Source organism: Triplophysa rosa, linkage group LG19 (genome assembly GCF_024868665.1).
Source record: "Triplophysa rosa linkage group LG19, Trosa_1v2, whole genome shotgun sequence".
Lineage (NCBI taxonomy): Eukaryota > Metazoa > Chordata > Actinopteri > Cypriniformes > Nemacheilidae > Triplophysa > Triplophysa rosa.
Genome location: NC_079908.1, coordinates 3,853,720 through 3,870,800, shown reverse-complemented (window position 1 = coordinate 3,870,800; position 17,081 = coordinate 3,853,720). Strand labels below are relative to the sequence as shown.

The 17,081-nt window shown below is 38.9% G+C and overlaps 1 protein-coding gene across 1 annotated transcript in view; it reads right to left on the bottom strand.

The window, feature by feature from the left end:
• Positions 1 to 16,776, bottom strand: part of gabrb4 (gamma-aminobutyric acid type A receptor subunit beta4) — a 68,358-nt gene extending 51,582 nt beyond the window's left edge. Inside the window, exons 1-2 of the mRNA XM_057360171.1 lie at positions 15,486 to 16,776; positions 13,838 to 13,932 (exon numbers count right to left, since the gene is read on the bottom strand). Of these exons, the coding sequence (XP_057216154.1) occupies positions 13,838 to 13,932; positions 15,486 to 15,565 (175 nt within the window). The 5' untranslated portion in view covers positions 15,566 to 16,776. The remainder of the gene's footprint in view (positions 1 to 13,837; positions 13,933 to 15,485) is intronic.
• Positions 16,777 to 17,081: the final 305 nt, after the last annotated feature.

The following is a 17,081-nucleotide window of genomic DNA, read 5'->3' as shown; positions in this document are numbered from 1 at the left end:
GAAATGGTCTCTTAAACATGCTTCCTGGCTGCTGAGCCTGTCAGATCCATCTCAGACCCTGCAATAAATGACACGTCTTTCTGTGTATTTATCTGTGACGATCGCATCCCGGCCGTACCCCGTCCTTGACGGATCCCCACCGGCTCCCAAGGACTAGTCTTCACCATCCATCACCGGAGGGTTCGAAAGCGTCCCGCGGGGATGTGGGTTATTGTGTTGCGCCGCCACCTGCAGCGCGTGTCCTCGAAGCTGCTGAAACGTGCGGTTTCTGCGTGAACAATGAAGCATGCTTTCTGCGGTTATGTGCCTGCTAATAGGCCTCCTTATTCTCCTCCCGAGCACGACCGTCTAACACATGCCCTCGGAGCACGTTCCTCTACTGTGAAAGATTGCGGCAATGTGGAATCCAGGAAGGAAGGGCCTTCTTGAGCATTTTCTCCTCGACAACTACACTCTCTGTCTTCATAAATCAGCGAGCTTTCTCTGCTTGTCGGGACAGTCATCATTCCTGCGTCGTCTGCCCATTCATCAACCTGCTTTTGTGCTGGACACACGGTACTTTTGCATTCGGTTATGATGCACGTTCGGCCCACGCATGGCAAAAAAGAACCTTTTCTTTTAAGTGTTGGCACAGGGGAGACAAGCCGTGTGGCTGCTCGCAGGAGTCAAGTTAATTAATATGGAAACTAGCTTGGTCATTGTAGGTGTATTCATTATTAATTAAGAGTCGTTATGCCAGCTGGGGGAGATTTCAGCAATTAGGGGAGATTTTGCGGCATGGAGTCGTCCTTGGCTATGGAAGCGTGTCCCCTGTGAGGCACAGCGTGGTCGCACAACACTTTGAGCCATGTGTCACTTAACTGTTTTGGCGCATTTGATTACTTGTACTGTATCTATTGGCTTTTGTCTAGCTCAGGTGGTGGAGCATGGTGCTAGCAATGCCAGAGTCATGGGTTTGTGCATCAGAAACAGAAACTTTTGTGAAACAGAAAGTTCTTTTTGGAACCAAAATATTCTTATATGGCATCGAAGACCCCTTTGAAGCACTTTTTTAAGAGTGTAGGGTGTGTTCACATTTGTAGTTTGGTTATCTTGGTTATTTCAATTCAATTCAATTCAATTTTATTTATATAGCGCTTTTCACAATGTGCATTGTTCCAAAGCAGCTTTACAGGAGCAAATAAGAAAAACATTATTATTAAACATTATGTTATTTTGGTCCAGACATGCCCTTGACAAATTTCACGAATGTCACCAATACTCTAGAACAGTGGTACACAAACTAGGGGCCCCCAAGATGGATCCAGGGGGTCATAATATGCGTTCTCTCCGGTCTCGTCTTTGGCCCCGCCCCTCTCTTTTCCCCGTTTAGCTTTCCATCAGTGTTTCATCCCTGACACCTGTCCCTTGTTAATTATCCTTTGTTAATTCTCCTATATTATGCCCTTGTGTCTTCTGTCCTGTGCTCGTTCGTTTTGTACCATTTGTGTGTTTGCTATGTGTACCTTGCTCGCCTAGCGCCTTAATTACCCTTATTGTGTTCGTTTGACGTTGTGTCGTTGTTTTGTATTTAGTTTATTTTTCCCCCTTGTTGGAAGTGTTTTGTTTTCAAGTCTTTATATTAATTGAATTCCTGTTTTGTTATAGTTTTCCCATTGTGGGTGTTTAGTTTTGTGTTTAATAAATTATTATTTTTATTAACCCCTTCACCGCTGCCTGCACTTGGGTTCTTTCCTAGAAACCGTGACACAAACATGCGTTTCCTGCATGAACACTGTCTCAACGTGCAGTAACTACAACACACATGCTGACCATTCATCCGCATCTCCAATAACTCAAAATGTATTATAGTTTATTGGTTCTACAGTATGTACTGTAATGTGAAATAAATACCATACACACATGCTGGTTCTGTAGATCAGTTGGTAAAGCTAAATTCCATCGAATACACATACAGATCAAATATATTCCCTGCTTTGTAAGACTTTGAATTAAAGCCGCCAAATTCATGTGTGTAAATGTAAAAGCTATATCAGTCACCATGCCACTCGTATGATTAAGACTCAGCCTTCCTGATCTCCCTTTATCTTCCATCCTCTTCAGCAAACCTCACAACCTGACCTCACAATGGCCAGCGTCCCAGTATCCCACATCTGCAAGATGGCGTGTGTTACAGCCTGTGTGATGTATTTGGAGAATGCACTGGTGTCCATGACAACCTAAACCTCAGGTGAAAGCAAACGACTGCAGCAACATGATGTAATGTAGAACACATCAGAGACTTTCAACCTCCCTTTCTTTCGCTTTCCTCTGGTAAGATAAAAACGTAGCACATAACATAGACAAATGCATGTTACAGCATGTGTGTGTGTATGTATGTTTAAGTGATTTAAGTAAAACCTTACATGGCTCATTATAAAGTTTAAAAGCATTATACAGATGCAACAACAAGCTTGTTCACAGTGTTCAAAAACCAATCAACCTGGGAAAATGTTTTTGAATTTAAGCAATATGAATCATACAAAAACATACGGTTATTAGAAAAAAAGAAAGCATAAAGGTTCCCCCCTAAAAATAAGTGTCAGTTGGTCAAAGCAGATTGTACAAAATCGTGCAAATGAGATTGTACAAATTCATATGAATTAGCCACCAATTCACCAAAATGTAAAACAGTTACCAATGAGGTTGTATTGAAATAACTTCATAGCATGCTTATGCAACACTTGTCGCTAGCATTAACCCTGAAAAATAAAGATAAGAAGAATAGATCTTGACATATTCTAGATAAACTGAGTGGGCCTTATGCATGTAAAAGCTTACCAAAGTTGGGACATTGGGGCGTTTTGAGTGAATGCCAGGACATTATTTTGTGGTGGTGGTGGTTGTGGTGATGTTTTGAGTTTTCAGCATGTTTGTAAGTACAGTAGGTGGTTATTCACTAAAGCCTTATGAAGTCTTTTTGACATTCTGGACTACCGATATGACTCGGATCTGTTTATGTTTTAATCCAGAACCGGATGTTGTCGGTTTATGAACAAACGCACAAAAAATATCAGAAGATTCCTTCGAACAACAAGTAGGACATTTCAAATCCATATAACTAATGAATAGTGGCACATTACTATTTAGATTGAGGAGTTCATTCAAATGTATATTAGCATACGCAATAATAATAATGAAAATAACCTTAGCAAACACTGCTAAAATTGTTGTTAGATAAGAATGACAACACGTCTATGATAGATCCAGTCTGGTTCAATATCAAAACACCAGGCATAACCAAAAGCCCAGTAGCTTCATTCTTGAGGGAGAAGAGGTCGTGTTCACAGCCCCGCAGATGACAGCTAGATTTAAAGTGCCGTCTCCAGGGTGAGGGGCCGGGGTTGGTGGGATGGGAGAGGGCTGCTCAACATTCTCTCTCTTTCCCATAATCATCACTTCGGTTTCCCCTTTTAGGGTTGGGGAGTTGCGCTGCTAGCCAATGACTCACCCTGCCCAAATCAAACACAGCGGATGCACGTTAGTCCCATTTCCTGGCACACAATAAAGGAGCCCACTGAATATGCTGTGGCATATTCCCAATGTTTATGGACTGACCTCTGCTGGACTGGCTTCCCATCCCATCCTCCGTTTTGTCAGATGTGTTTGTTAAGGGAATGCAGTTGCATAACACCAGCTAACCAAGACGTTTTGCTAACATTTCCAATAAGTTATGAAAGCGTTTTGTAAAAGTTTTTGTAAACGGTCTACTAACAAAATAAGAATATTTTATGTAAACGCTTAGCAGAAACATATAGGGGCGGTTTCCCGGACAGGGTTTAAGCCTAGTCCCAGACTAACTTAAATGTTAGAAGTTTCTTGATCGAAAACAACTTGCAATGACATATCTTAAAATATATCAGTGTGGTTGTTTTGTGTCAAGATGCCCACCAGTAATGTTTTTTTGTAAATTATGTTTTTAAAAATGACTTAAATATCCTAATTTAACTAAGCCTGGTTTAAGATAACCCATGTCCAGTCAAACTGCCCATTTATGTTAATAAAATGCTCTTTTAATATTACTGCATGATATTTGCAGAGAATAAGTATGTTAGTCTAAGTTCTGAGAACATTCCCTGTTAGCCGGGATGCAAATTACCAGAAAAAATCATTTTGACTCATCCCTTTATAAAAATGTATAAAAAATTACAAATTGCAATTAAACTGCACTGTAAAAATTATTTTAGGGGAAAAAAACCATCTGCACTTTTAATAGCTGGTTGTTGTCATCTCACATTATGAATGTTTTTAGACGACAAGAAACAGAAGTAGATGTTTTTGTTCTGATACTACCATTGTGCCTATAAACATTATTTAAACATCATCTACTCCCAAGGTTTTTTTTTGCTTACAAACAAAAGGACAAGTCTAATTTATTCTCTGCGGTAATCAACATTATGCCTCAAACACTGTCGATTGAGTTTAACTTGTATTGAACCCGTAACATTCCACTAAGCTTGTGCAGCTATGGGGTGATATCAGTCAATTCTGGCAACAGATTCACAGGCTGGTAAGATAGAGAGAAACTTATAAGAACGTCTTAAAATCGCAACTGACATCATGGACGGTGAGCAGCAAATGTTGCGGGTACATCGGAGCACTTTTACGTCGTTTTCTGACATAGGCCCCTGAGAGCTTTAGAAAGTGGTTCATCATAGTAACGTGCCGACCATCTTAAGACAGCGTACATACACGTACATCTTCTCAAGTTAACGTTCATCCAGAGCACCTTGCCTGTGACAGTGGCATGTAATGCACAGCAATGCATAAAGCTTGAAGAAGTGTCAGCTTGTACGTTCCATCAGAGCGGCTACACATCATCAAACACACACACACACACACTGTTGTGGAGGACTGTGATAGTAAATCACAGTGTTAACGAGATGGTTCGCCCTCTGGCTACTCTGCACTGCTATTTGTCTAGGATTTGGCATCCATTTAGATTATATATCGGCCCTGCAATGTAAATTTACACATGAGACGTGGTACCATCCAGTTAAGTAAGGAACAGTATGTGTAAAATTGTGCTCACGGAGTTGACAAAAGATGGTTAGTCTAATCCAGTGTTTCTCAAACAGTGGTTCATACATGTTGATCCGTAACATTTTTGGTTATAAATAAACAAAAATCAGTTATTGAACAAGTACATAAATAATCTGAGTTGAAAACGGTCCCATTATCCCTATTATATTATAAATATGTTATTTATAAATAACAATTATTAAGTATTATAATTATAATTATTGTTATAAATAAATAAAGTATTATTATTAAATTAATAATTTATTATTATTTATAAATAAACTTTTGGGTGCAATTCGTGGGAAAAGTCAGAGTGACTTCAACACATATAAATAGCATGTAAAGTAATCTGCAGCTATGTTTTAAACAGAGATTACTGACTGCAGCTTTAATAAAATTATCATACATATTAAGTATACATAATAATAATAACAGTAATTAATATAAAAAATATATAATTGACAAAAACTTATCAACGTTGAAAAAACCATTAGGTTAATGAAACAATAGTGTGAATTGTTAACATATGCAACAAAGTCTGTTTTTATACATTTGTGTGTGTAAGTGTGCAATTCACACGCAATTCACAATTCAAGTGTACAGTACACAAATGTATAAGACTTCTTGGCTAAGAGTAGCATTTCATTGAAATACTGTCGAATTGCCTTTTCATGATTCTATTTGTTCAACATTATGATTACATTTCTGTATTAAGTTGCATAAAAAAGAAGTCTAACCACTAAAAGTAGCTTATAAATGTTTTCCCATCACTTATTACAAGTTTATTACACGCTTACAGTGTGGTCGAGCCATTTCCATTACTTTTCCTCAAATTCAAACCTAATTTACTCAGTGTCGATGTAACAAAGCTTTTAAAACATTGCCCACAGTACTAGAGTTGAAGGAGACGCCGATAACCCAGCACAGGCAAAACACTTACTGCTACAATTTACAGGCCACTGCTTTTTATTAGATATCCTGCAGTCCATGGGGGGCACTTACATCTTGGGTAAAATGGTGAGCTTCTCAAAGATAATGTAATTAGCTGCCTTCAGTTCACAGTTTCATTTCAATGGTCTTTCTACTAGACTGCAGGCCTAATCCTTCAGGGCCTTTCTGTGGACACCCCTGGCAGAACACCCTTCTTTTTGATTTGAGGCTTTATTGAGAGGATATATCGTAGTGTAAGTACCTTTAATCTGAAATGGGTGGAGGGTGTAAGTAAAGGTTGAACTGGGAAACGTTTTAAAAGCCGTATGTCATTATTATTGGGGAGTCAAACCTAAGTTGTTCTCAGATCAGCAGTAAGATGGGTTTCAATTAGAGATGCATCGATACTAAATTTTTCTACCGATACGGTAGCCGATTATTCAGAGTGATATCTGCCGATGCCAATTAAATGAATTTATAATGACTATTAATATTGAACATCAAACTGGTGATGTGTCTTAACATTTTTAGCTATATATATATATATCGGCCTGATCATTGGCTGTTTTTACGATAGCCGATAGTTTGAAAAATGCTTTTACTGACCGATATAGATTATTGGCCAATATATCGGTGCATCTTTAGTTTAAAGTCCCCGTGAACCGGAAATTGCGATCGTTTTTACTTCCGTATTTTGACGCATTTCCGAGTGAAATGGAATTTCTAATTAGAAAAATAGTGGGCGTGGCTTTCGTCTTTCTCTGCGACTTGATTGGAGGTACAGTATAAAAACAGCTGTTGCATTTTGAAAGGGAACTGGCAGCAGACTGGATGCTCCACCCAAGCCGACTAACTTACGTCATTTAAGATAGATAGTCATTACAGGAAGGAAGTGCATTTTCAGATTTTAACTAAAGATTATGAGGGCACACGAAGTCTAAAAAGAGAATGACCCACATTGATAAACTATTTACAATAAACGCTGCAATATTTCATGAAAAAATAGGCATTGTCATTTTCAATTTCACTGGGACTTTAAGTGAAAGGGGTTTAGATTTAGATTAGATTTAGATTGCACATGTACAAGGCAACCTCTGCATTTAACCCATCCAGAGAGTAGTGAACACACGCACAGCAAGTGGTGAACACACGTACCCCCGGAGCAGTGGGCAGCTATCACTACAGCGCCCGGGGAGCAAGTAGGGGTAAGGTGCCTTGCTCAAGGGCACCTCAGTTGTTACCCGCCGGCCCTGGGAATCGAACCGGCAACCTTCTGGTCATGAGTCCGACTCTCTAACCATTAGGCCAGTAAATGGACTAACTAAACCTTTATTCTTTGTTTATATTTGTAGAACAGTTATTAGCATTCACAATGTCTCAGAGAGAAACACGGGTGACTTTGATACAGTAGCTGTGATAGCAGTCAAACCATCCTCGGATGCCAACAGATAGGCGGGAGCTTGTTTTGTCAGAATGCCCTGTGTGTGGGTGTGTGTCTGTCTTCAGGAGTGCCAGGAATCATGTACTGTGTGTGCTGACTTTGAAAAGTCAGGTAAATTTTGTGTGTTCCCGTGTTTCTGTGAGAATGAATGTGACAGTGTTAAATTAGCACAATATATTTGTGTGTGTGTGTATGTCTGGGCATGATTTCATTTGCTCAGGTTAGTGTGCATTTGAGTGTGTGTGCGTACGTGCGTGTGTGTTTGTGTGTGCGTGTGATTACATTTGCCCAGGTTAGTGTGCATTTGAGTGTGTGTGTGTACGTACGTGCGTGTGTGTTTGTGTGTGCGTGTGATTACATTTGCCCAGGTTAGTGTGTATTTAAGTGTGCTTGTGTGCTGAGCTCATGCTCTTGGTTCTGTCAACTCATTGTACTGCCAGACGGTTGTGAAGTGTGTCCTCACATTGCGGAAATAAAAACAATTACTCAAACTTTACAAATTTACACCAAATCTGTCTCATCACTCAGAGATAAAAAAAAAAGTTAACCGATAAACAGGATTTGTATTATTATTAATCATATTGGAGAGTAATAAATCAGAATTAGCAACACTACATTTCTGAGCGATGTGAAAAGTTCTGCTTGCAGAATAGAGTAATGTTTATGTTACAAGTCGACTTAAGTAACAGCCAATAAAAGAGACGTTGGCTCTTTTATTGCTTTTATTGGCAATTAATTTAGATAGTTTCTGTTAATGAACATTAAAAAAGAATTTACTGATTTAATCAATATACAGAAGTTTAGCTTAGTTTTGTTTTATATTTAGTTACTGTATGTAAATGCTGGTGTTTAATCATATGTTTTTGATCAGTTACAAATATTACTGTGTTAAATATTAAGTTGTGTTTTTCGAAAAGATTTATATTTATTAAAGAGACAGTTCACCCAAAAATGAAAATTCTGTCATCATTTACTCACCTTCAAGTTGTTCCAAATCTGTATAATTTTATTTGTTCTGATGAACACAGAGAAATATATTTGGACCAATGCTTGTAAACAAACAGTTCTTGGACCCCATTGACTACCATAGTAGTCAAAAGTGCCCCAGAACTGTTTGCTTTCCTACATTCTTCAAAATATCTTCTTTTGTGTTCGACGGAACAAAGGAATTTATCATTTGTTGTAATATAATTTATTGTAATCAATGGTAGACAAGAACTGTTTGGTTACAAGCATTCTTATCAATTTCTTTCTCTGTGTTCATCAGAACAAAGAATCTTATACAGATTTGGAACACCTTGGGTGTGAGTAAATGAAGACTTTAAAGAACAGTTTATGAGAAAAAATACAGCTCTGATTACATATATTTAGATATTTAGAAATACATTGTTCCCTAGCAGCTTTTCAAAGAGTAGCTTGATGGTATAGTTAAGCTATGTTTAATTATGATTTATTATTTTTTAATTATGATTTTAAGCAGTTCACAGTTTCAAAGTAGCTTACCCAACACTGTTCATTTTTCAGATTATTAGTGCAGGACTCAAAAGTAAGATGCAATCAGTTTTCAGGCATGAGTAATTGTTTTTTTCCCACCCCTGTAAATTTTATCTATAAAAATGATAATAATAATTGCACCTATTGTTACTAAAAAAGAGAGACATGGAAAATTGTGAAAGAGAATAAGGCCCTGATGTTGATTTATGGCCTCGGGTGTGACATGTTGCGTATCTAGGCAACTGCATCCATGTTCCATTCTGTTGATTAAACTTTCAGCATGTTTTTTATGGGCAGCACATAAATGGGCCCCGGTGACACAGCCAGACCAGGGCACATGGAGGTATCTTTTGTTAGATAGGATGACTCGAAATGAGAAACAGCAATCTCATAAATTCAAGGTCCTCAGAGACCTTCACAGGCTGCCCTGATTATTGAGGTTATAAATAAGGCCAGCGCTGGCTGTAATTAATTCAGTGTCTTCCTCCTTAAGACAATGGGGAATTCTGCTTCATTTACATCATTTTCCATTGTCACTTTTCCGTAGGGATTCAGGCGCAGTTTAGCGGGTTATACGAGTGGCTTAACTTTCAGGTTGGTGGAATTTAATATACCACTCTCCGTTTCCATTGCTTACATCCGCAACTTAAAAATGGGCGCAGACTGTTCTTACATGTACCCTTTTAGCTAGGACAATTCACCTGCATAATGGTTAAATGCTTTGGATGCGGATGAAAGAGCGCTCAAGTGCGTAGTGGGCTACTATGTCAAGTGCTGAAGCAACTAAAATGGAGTTTAAATGCATGTTGATGCTAATAGACCATGAAGCTTACATTAAATTAGGTTTACATGCATGTACAAGCCACCGAACCTTAACAAACTAAAGTCATGATCAAACTTCCTTGATTTTTAAATGCAGCCAGCTGCCTTATCTTGCATGCATATTGTACGGTGAATGCAATCCCAGAAAGCACTTGTGTAAATATTTATCTAGGATGGAGAACAAGTCAAGGGATACCTTGATTAAAAATGTATTTACATTTCAGTCTGAAATTTTTATTTAATTGGTCGATCTCATTAGAAATTGACTATGTTGCCCAATATATGCTTCTTAAAGCACTGCATCATTACCTTTGTAAAATGCAAACGTCAGACTCCTTCAGAATCAATTTCAGAATGAGTCAAATTTACCACACGCTTTGAGCAGCGCTATTTGTGTCTGCCCAGAATTTCCTGCCTATGTAGATGTTCCACATCATTCACTCAGAGCTTCTGTTTTGTTTAAGAGGCTGCCTTACAAGCGTCCAGATTTGAAATCAAATCTTTTGATATTTCATTGACAGTCAAAGCTTTTGTCACATGAAAAATTTCTGCAGAGTTAAAACTCACAAATATTACAATGTTCCCCAAATGTTTTCCCCCGTGTTCTCATGTACTGCGATATAAGAATGAAGGATCATGATAGTATATTTCTCCCTCAGAGATTTGCAGATGTATCCGTATTTTGAGCCCAGTCTCATGAATTGCATATAAATAACACGCGCGTTGCATTATCGTGAAATACGTACGCCAAAGTTCGATTTTGCGTGCATATGATACGCCAATTTAGCGCGTGTGCATATTAACCGGCAATTTGTCTTATTAACCTGTCCCCAAACCCTAAACCTAATGTTAGCGTGCGTGCATATTATAACCTCTGCCCTAACCCAAACCCTAAATCTAACAGTTTTATTTTAATTATTTCAGTGTTTCCTCTTCATGTACGTTTCAAAATGGCTGCTCTCCAGCGAGGTGTGCACGCAAACATTGGCGTATCATATGCACGCAAAATCGAACTTTGCCGTACGTATTTCACGATAATGCAACAGCGTGTTATTTATACGCAATTCATGAGACCGGGTTGGTATTTTGCATGTTGTTTCCCCTCCAGTGGTTTTATGCAGGTTGCTTTCTCAGACCAAGCACCACATCCACGGGCTATTTGTTGAAAGCTGGAGCCAAAGCAAATAACCTATAACACAAAAAGTGACTCATCCATCTGCTGATAAAACAATGAACAGTAATAGGTGCAACTAAGGCTTGAATCTGAGGAATTTGCTTATCACACTGACGTTGCCAGACACATTAAAGCCTGTCCACACCGGACACAACCGAGTGCTGCGCCACTCGAGTCTGTCTTACACTGGAAGAGTCAACGGAGCAACGTTCACAAACAAAGACTAGTCAGCTATAAGGTAATGTATGTTCAATGCACATTGCAACAGTGAAATGGCTTAGCTACAGTATGTATATATCATATCAACTTCAATGAAGAAGAAATATTTTTATTCAATATTCAGTAAATACGTATCCAGTGCAGAAAGCTACTTCCATTATAATGTTAGTGGTTAGAGTATAGACACATGTTATTCTGTCTGGGAGTACATTTTGTTTTGTTTGTTTCTATTACTCCATCATGCTGAGTGGCTCCGCCCACAGTGAAATCTATGGACCGATACACATTTGCACACATACGTTCATAAACCATGTGTAGCAAACAAAACCGAAAAAGACTTATGAAATAACAAGATCACCAAAAATCTGGTAAATCGTGTTTCAAATTTTGGGGAAAAACATGGAATTTGCTATAGATGTGCTAAATAATTATACACAAAAAGACCAGCAATGCATATTTCACTTTGTTTTAGAAATGTCTGTATAATTATCAGTACTTTGGATGGTATGATTACAGTCTACATGCATTTCCACAAATTTACCTTATTTCATGCTGGTCTATTATTGCGGTTTATTTACATGAAAAAAGCATCCCTTAAAAATATGTGAAACAAGATCTGTGACTTCTCAGAGAAAAATCTTTCAAAGCTCGGGAGATTTTATGGAGCTGTCAGTTGTGTTTTACTTAAACATCGATTTAAATATCAGGCATCAACAAGTCTCAGATGTTTCTCCCAAAGCTGATATGGAGAAATAAAATGGATTAAAATACACTAAGAGTTGATTGTGGAGGTAAAATAATCTGGATTTGGATACATTTGATGAGAAATATTTGAGTTCATATTGAGATCACATTGACTTTTGATTGCAGACTTGGCAAATCTGAGCTCAGTTTGTGACATTGTTACGATCTTTCCTCTGTTTGTCTAATGGAGACATTTGTGAGATTTCTGGCTCTTTTATCTTCGAGAAAATTAACTGTTTTCCTTCCTAATGTTTGGGGAACAAGGTTTACAAGTTTTTCTCTACTCTAAGTCTAAATATGACTTACAAATGCAAGCAACATAAAAAAATGTGTTTTCATTTCACGGTTTGCAGCTGGGGCCAGTTGCAGAGATCTGAAGAACTGACGTTGGGATTGGCACCATCCGGGAGTCTGCGTGTGTTAAAGCATGTATGCTTCCATGCGTAAGCAGGCTTTGCCTTCATGTGCGTGATGTGACGTTAGGAGTGCACGCACACACACACACACACACGCACACACACATACACAAATAAACCGCGACTGAACCCCGCGGCTATCCCTCTAGCCGGCCAAAGAGATGGAACTCTTTAAGCACGGCCTGGTTTCCCGACCACGTAACTGGCCTGTTTTCATCCTTTGCATCGCTCTCTTTTTCCCTGCCTTCCCTCTCTCGCTGGCTGGCTTAGCTGTGGTCCGGGTCCAATTAAAATGCACAGCGCTCCTGAAGCTGGTCAGCAGTTGTGTCAGGAGAGTTAGACTCTGACTAATGATGGAATTATCAGGATGTGATAGACTACAGTTCCCCGGGCCGCACCAGAGCGGATGCTGTTTCCGCTAAAAGTAGAACTGACCTCACGTCAGTGCTCTGTGGAGGGGCCGTCGCTAACATCGCTATGTTAATGATCTCGCATGTGTCTCCTAAAATACTGCAAAGTAGATGCAAACTCAGACTGTATACCAACAAAATCCTTAACAAAAAACAATGCAATGAATAGCTTGCTGTACGGTAAATATCGTAGATACATGTAGGGCGAATATAGCATATACTGTATATATATATATATATATTTGCATGAATAATACATATGTGATATTTGAATAGTGGCACACTGTCAAATGGATATGAATAATGGGTGAGCGGTGGAAAAAATAGAATGAATAGATTGACGGAGGCTACAGATGGATCGAGTAAGCGAGTGAGCGAGGGTTTTGGGTTTAATTCTGATGGAACATCCATACTCCGAACACAAAAAGCTGGAAAAACTTTAGAGAAAGAGGTTTGGAGAGAACAGTCCACCAAGTGCATGAACGTAAATATAGACGCATACACGTATAGATGGACATACTTGTTTAGATCTTTATCGGGTTTGATTTTGCTGTGTCTAGCACAGTTCACAATAGACTCGCTTGTGTGGCGAAATACACAGTTATTTGCTGAAAGGGTGCTGAATGGCTAAATTGTAAAGTACATTCTGTAGCAAATGTATCGTCTTTTTGCAATATCAGAGGACAAACAGAAGGCTTGTGATGAATAGCCGGACAGCCAGACAAAGCTACCTGTGGATTTTCGGACAACTTTGTGTCCTTCAACAATGTGAGCATGTGCAGAAATATGGACCGCAAGCTGCAACCTAAAACCGTGTGCTCAGCCATTGTGCAAACACAACTTTTTATAGAAAAGCAAACCAGCAAAGTGCTGTTTCATCACAGAAAAGATGTTTTCCCCAAAAACTGTTTGTTTGATGCTCACAGTCACCACGATTCTTCCAACAATTTGTAAATCACATCCCATCATGCGTAACAAGCACCAACATTTCAAAAGCAACTCCAAGTTCCAAAACATTTCTACACAAATGCCTGCATCAGCCAGTAAGCATACAGTATGTACTATATTGGAAATAACCATTTGTAGATATAACATGAATAAATTACTAGGAAAGGATCAAGTGTACCTCCAAAGTCAGGCCGCAGACGAATGTCATACCCCTTGAGCAATTTGTCCACTGTCGTCTTGGCCACAGATATTCCGGTACTTCCGGTGGAGGTGCTACAGGAGAGAGAATGAGAACACATCGTGTTTGAAAACACAGCATATAGATGCATTCCTGAGTCATATTTGTTTGCTTATTAAGTATTACATTGCGGTGTACTTTTTGTATACAGCTTCCGTTGCATGCTTGGCTCAAATGCCTATACAGAGAGATTTATCTGATTTAGCTAACTACCCTGTACAAAAGAATTCAAACAAAGCTACAAGATGTGATATTATTCTTTTACAGTGTATTCGCACCGGCTCTCAAAGATAACCATTTTAAAACATATTCACAAAAACATTTTACTGGCATTTCATTGGAGCAGAGAAAAACATCATATTATGAAAAACATTTACGGTGCAACAACCTGTTGAACAAACAGGTGGTGGTCAGTTCAACATGGAACTTTTGATGGGTTTATTGTATCTAAACAAACTAGAACCAGGGGGTCTGTAAAACTCCTACTGTGGGTTTTAAACAGATAGCTTGTTGACACATCAAAATGAGCAAAATGAAGGGTTTAGATGATATCAATCTGAGAAAATGCATATCCCGATATCATATTTTCTAGTTTAACCCAATTTTTATTTATACATTTTTGCTCTGCATAGCTTGTTGTTTTGACTACTGAATTTTCAAATCAAGTGCAATGTGGCTATGTCTAGATAACAAAAACGATCCACTTTGCATATCTCAGCCATGCGCAATGAACCGAAATTAATATAGTAAAACGTCAAAATGGAAGACGTTGTGTATTAGGCCATCGCTGACCGATTAAAGTGTTTTAATACAATTTAAATGTAAAAATCCTTTAAATCTGACGTGGAATGCGTAAAATCTGTAAAGTCGAACATCTAATTATGCTTGTTATTTGGCACAGGATTACAGGTTTTTCACATCCCCAGTATTGAGATAGAGAAAAGATTACGTGCGTATTGTTGAATGTCGGCCTTCGTCGCTTCAAACCCGCGTCGCATCTCAACGATCACAACTGAACACATGTCATTAACCATTATTGACTGATAGGCGTCGTCGTTTTTATTTTTATTGGCTGAGAGATGATGGATCTCTTCTAATGCCAGCGACAGGGTGGCGGTGGGGGTGGATCAGAGGAAATGCACTGATCAATAGCATATCAGTATATTTCACTCAATAAATTATTGCAATAAAATATAAAAAACAGTTATATAAGGGTCAGCAACAACATATTGCATGTGTGATATTCAAAGTACAGCTCTCTCATGACCTGGTTTTGATTTAGTGAGATGTCACTGTCAAAGGCCATGCGGGTAACCAGTATTAAGAAAATGATGCTGTTGGTTTTGGTCTATTAATTAACGCGCTACACAGCGAATTGCGAGCATGTTTCTCACACATATGGGGGAACGCGCGCTCTCTCTCTCTCTCACACACACACACACAAACCTCAAATTGGGGTAAAAAAGTGGCATAACGAAAACATGTCTCCTTTTCCCCATCAGTGAATCATCTGTCGTATCATTTGGAAGTGGCCAAAATTTGGAGTCATTTATTTGATTGAATGGTCATAATTTTGAATTCATCTTACCTTTGTGCAAAGCAGACAAAGGACAAAGCTGCCAGAGCAGAAACAATTCCACATAATTTGTCTTCTTGAGGACCCAACATTTCCACAAATCCGTTTATTCACTTTCTGTAATCCAACCGCCTTTGGTCCAAACAGATATGTACAAAAACAATAATGAAAAAAATCCAACAAAAGGGAGAAAAAAAGGCCAAATGAATGACTGAGATCAAACAGCCGATGCACACATGTGTGATGGCCCTGCAAAGAAAAAACAGATGATTCTGAAAGATCTTTAATGGGTCCAAGCTGTTGTTTCTTCAGCTATGGAAATCCGTGCAGGTCAGAGACCCCCTCGATCAACACCAGAAGATCAGACATCTCTCTCAGCTTCGACAGGACTTCTGCAAAAGTGCTGGAAAGTCTTCTTGAGCCAAACCATGGAGAAAAGCCCCAAAACAAAGAAAATGATAAAAAATGAGAAGAAAAAAATGAAAGGATATCAGTCTTCTTCTACACCTGTCGTCGCAGCTTCCAGGTCCAAAGCTGTGGACCAGCCATGGCTCCAGTGATGCTCCTTCAAAGAGGGGGGATGCTCCACGGTGTATGATATTTTCACTTATCCCCCCCCCCCTCAGCTGTAAAGGTTGGGGGTGCGAGGTGAAAAAAATCTTAAGGAAATCTGCATCCCCCACTGCTGATGGTCGAGATTTTCCTCTCAAAGTCACTGAGGGGAATAAATGCACATTTAAAGAAATGCAGCAGAGAATATCTGATGCAGACGTCAGAGCTTGTAGTCTAGTACAACCTTATAAAAAAGATGAAGGGAAAAAACGCAGAGCCAAATGTAGGTAACTGTCCAAAACCCTGCGATATATATATATATATATATATATATATGAACCACAATAAAATGGTCGAAAATGTCCAAGGTTGCTCTTCCTTATCTCTTCCTTGAATCCCCGAGCATGTTCCTGCTCTTGTTCACGAGAGAAACAAATGCACACATGATGACACACTTCTATTGCAAAAAACACCTCCAGGAACCGAGAAAATAATCAAGACTGGAACGGAAATCTCCGATTTGCACGCTTGGATTTCAAAAGAAGAGAAAAGGACATGGTCCTTTCGTAATGTGCGGAATAAAACGCCGATGTTTGTTTAAAAAATAAAAGCGAAAGCGAACTAAAGAGGAAAGGCAGTCTGTCCACGCGATAGTCTCGCGGAGGAATGATGTCTGTACTTGTCGGCTCGCGCGCTGCAACCTATTAAGATGCTGCGAGAGTATCCCGGTGTATTTTCATGCATTTCTAGCGCTTTGTCACATATTTCAGCTCAGCTCACCTTGAAAATACGATTTTCTCATAAATAATGATGTATAAGGAACCATTTAGTGGTGTCCTTTGCACATGGCAACATGTGGGTCACAATATCAAGACACGTTTATGGGTTTAGGTGATTTTCCATCAAATGAATTCATAAAAAGATTGGTGTACAACACACAAACGCATAAGAAGTGTGAATTTTCCCCATTTATTTTTTACATAAGGGATGCAGGCATCTATGTGTCTTGTCTAGTTGCTAGGCAACGCTGCGAGCAGAGATGCAGAGCAGTGGCGT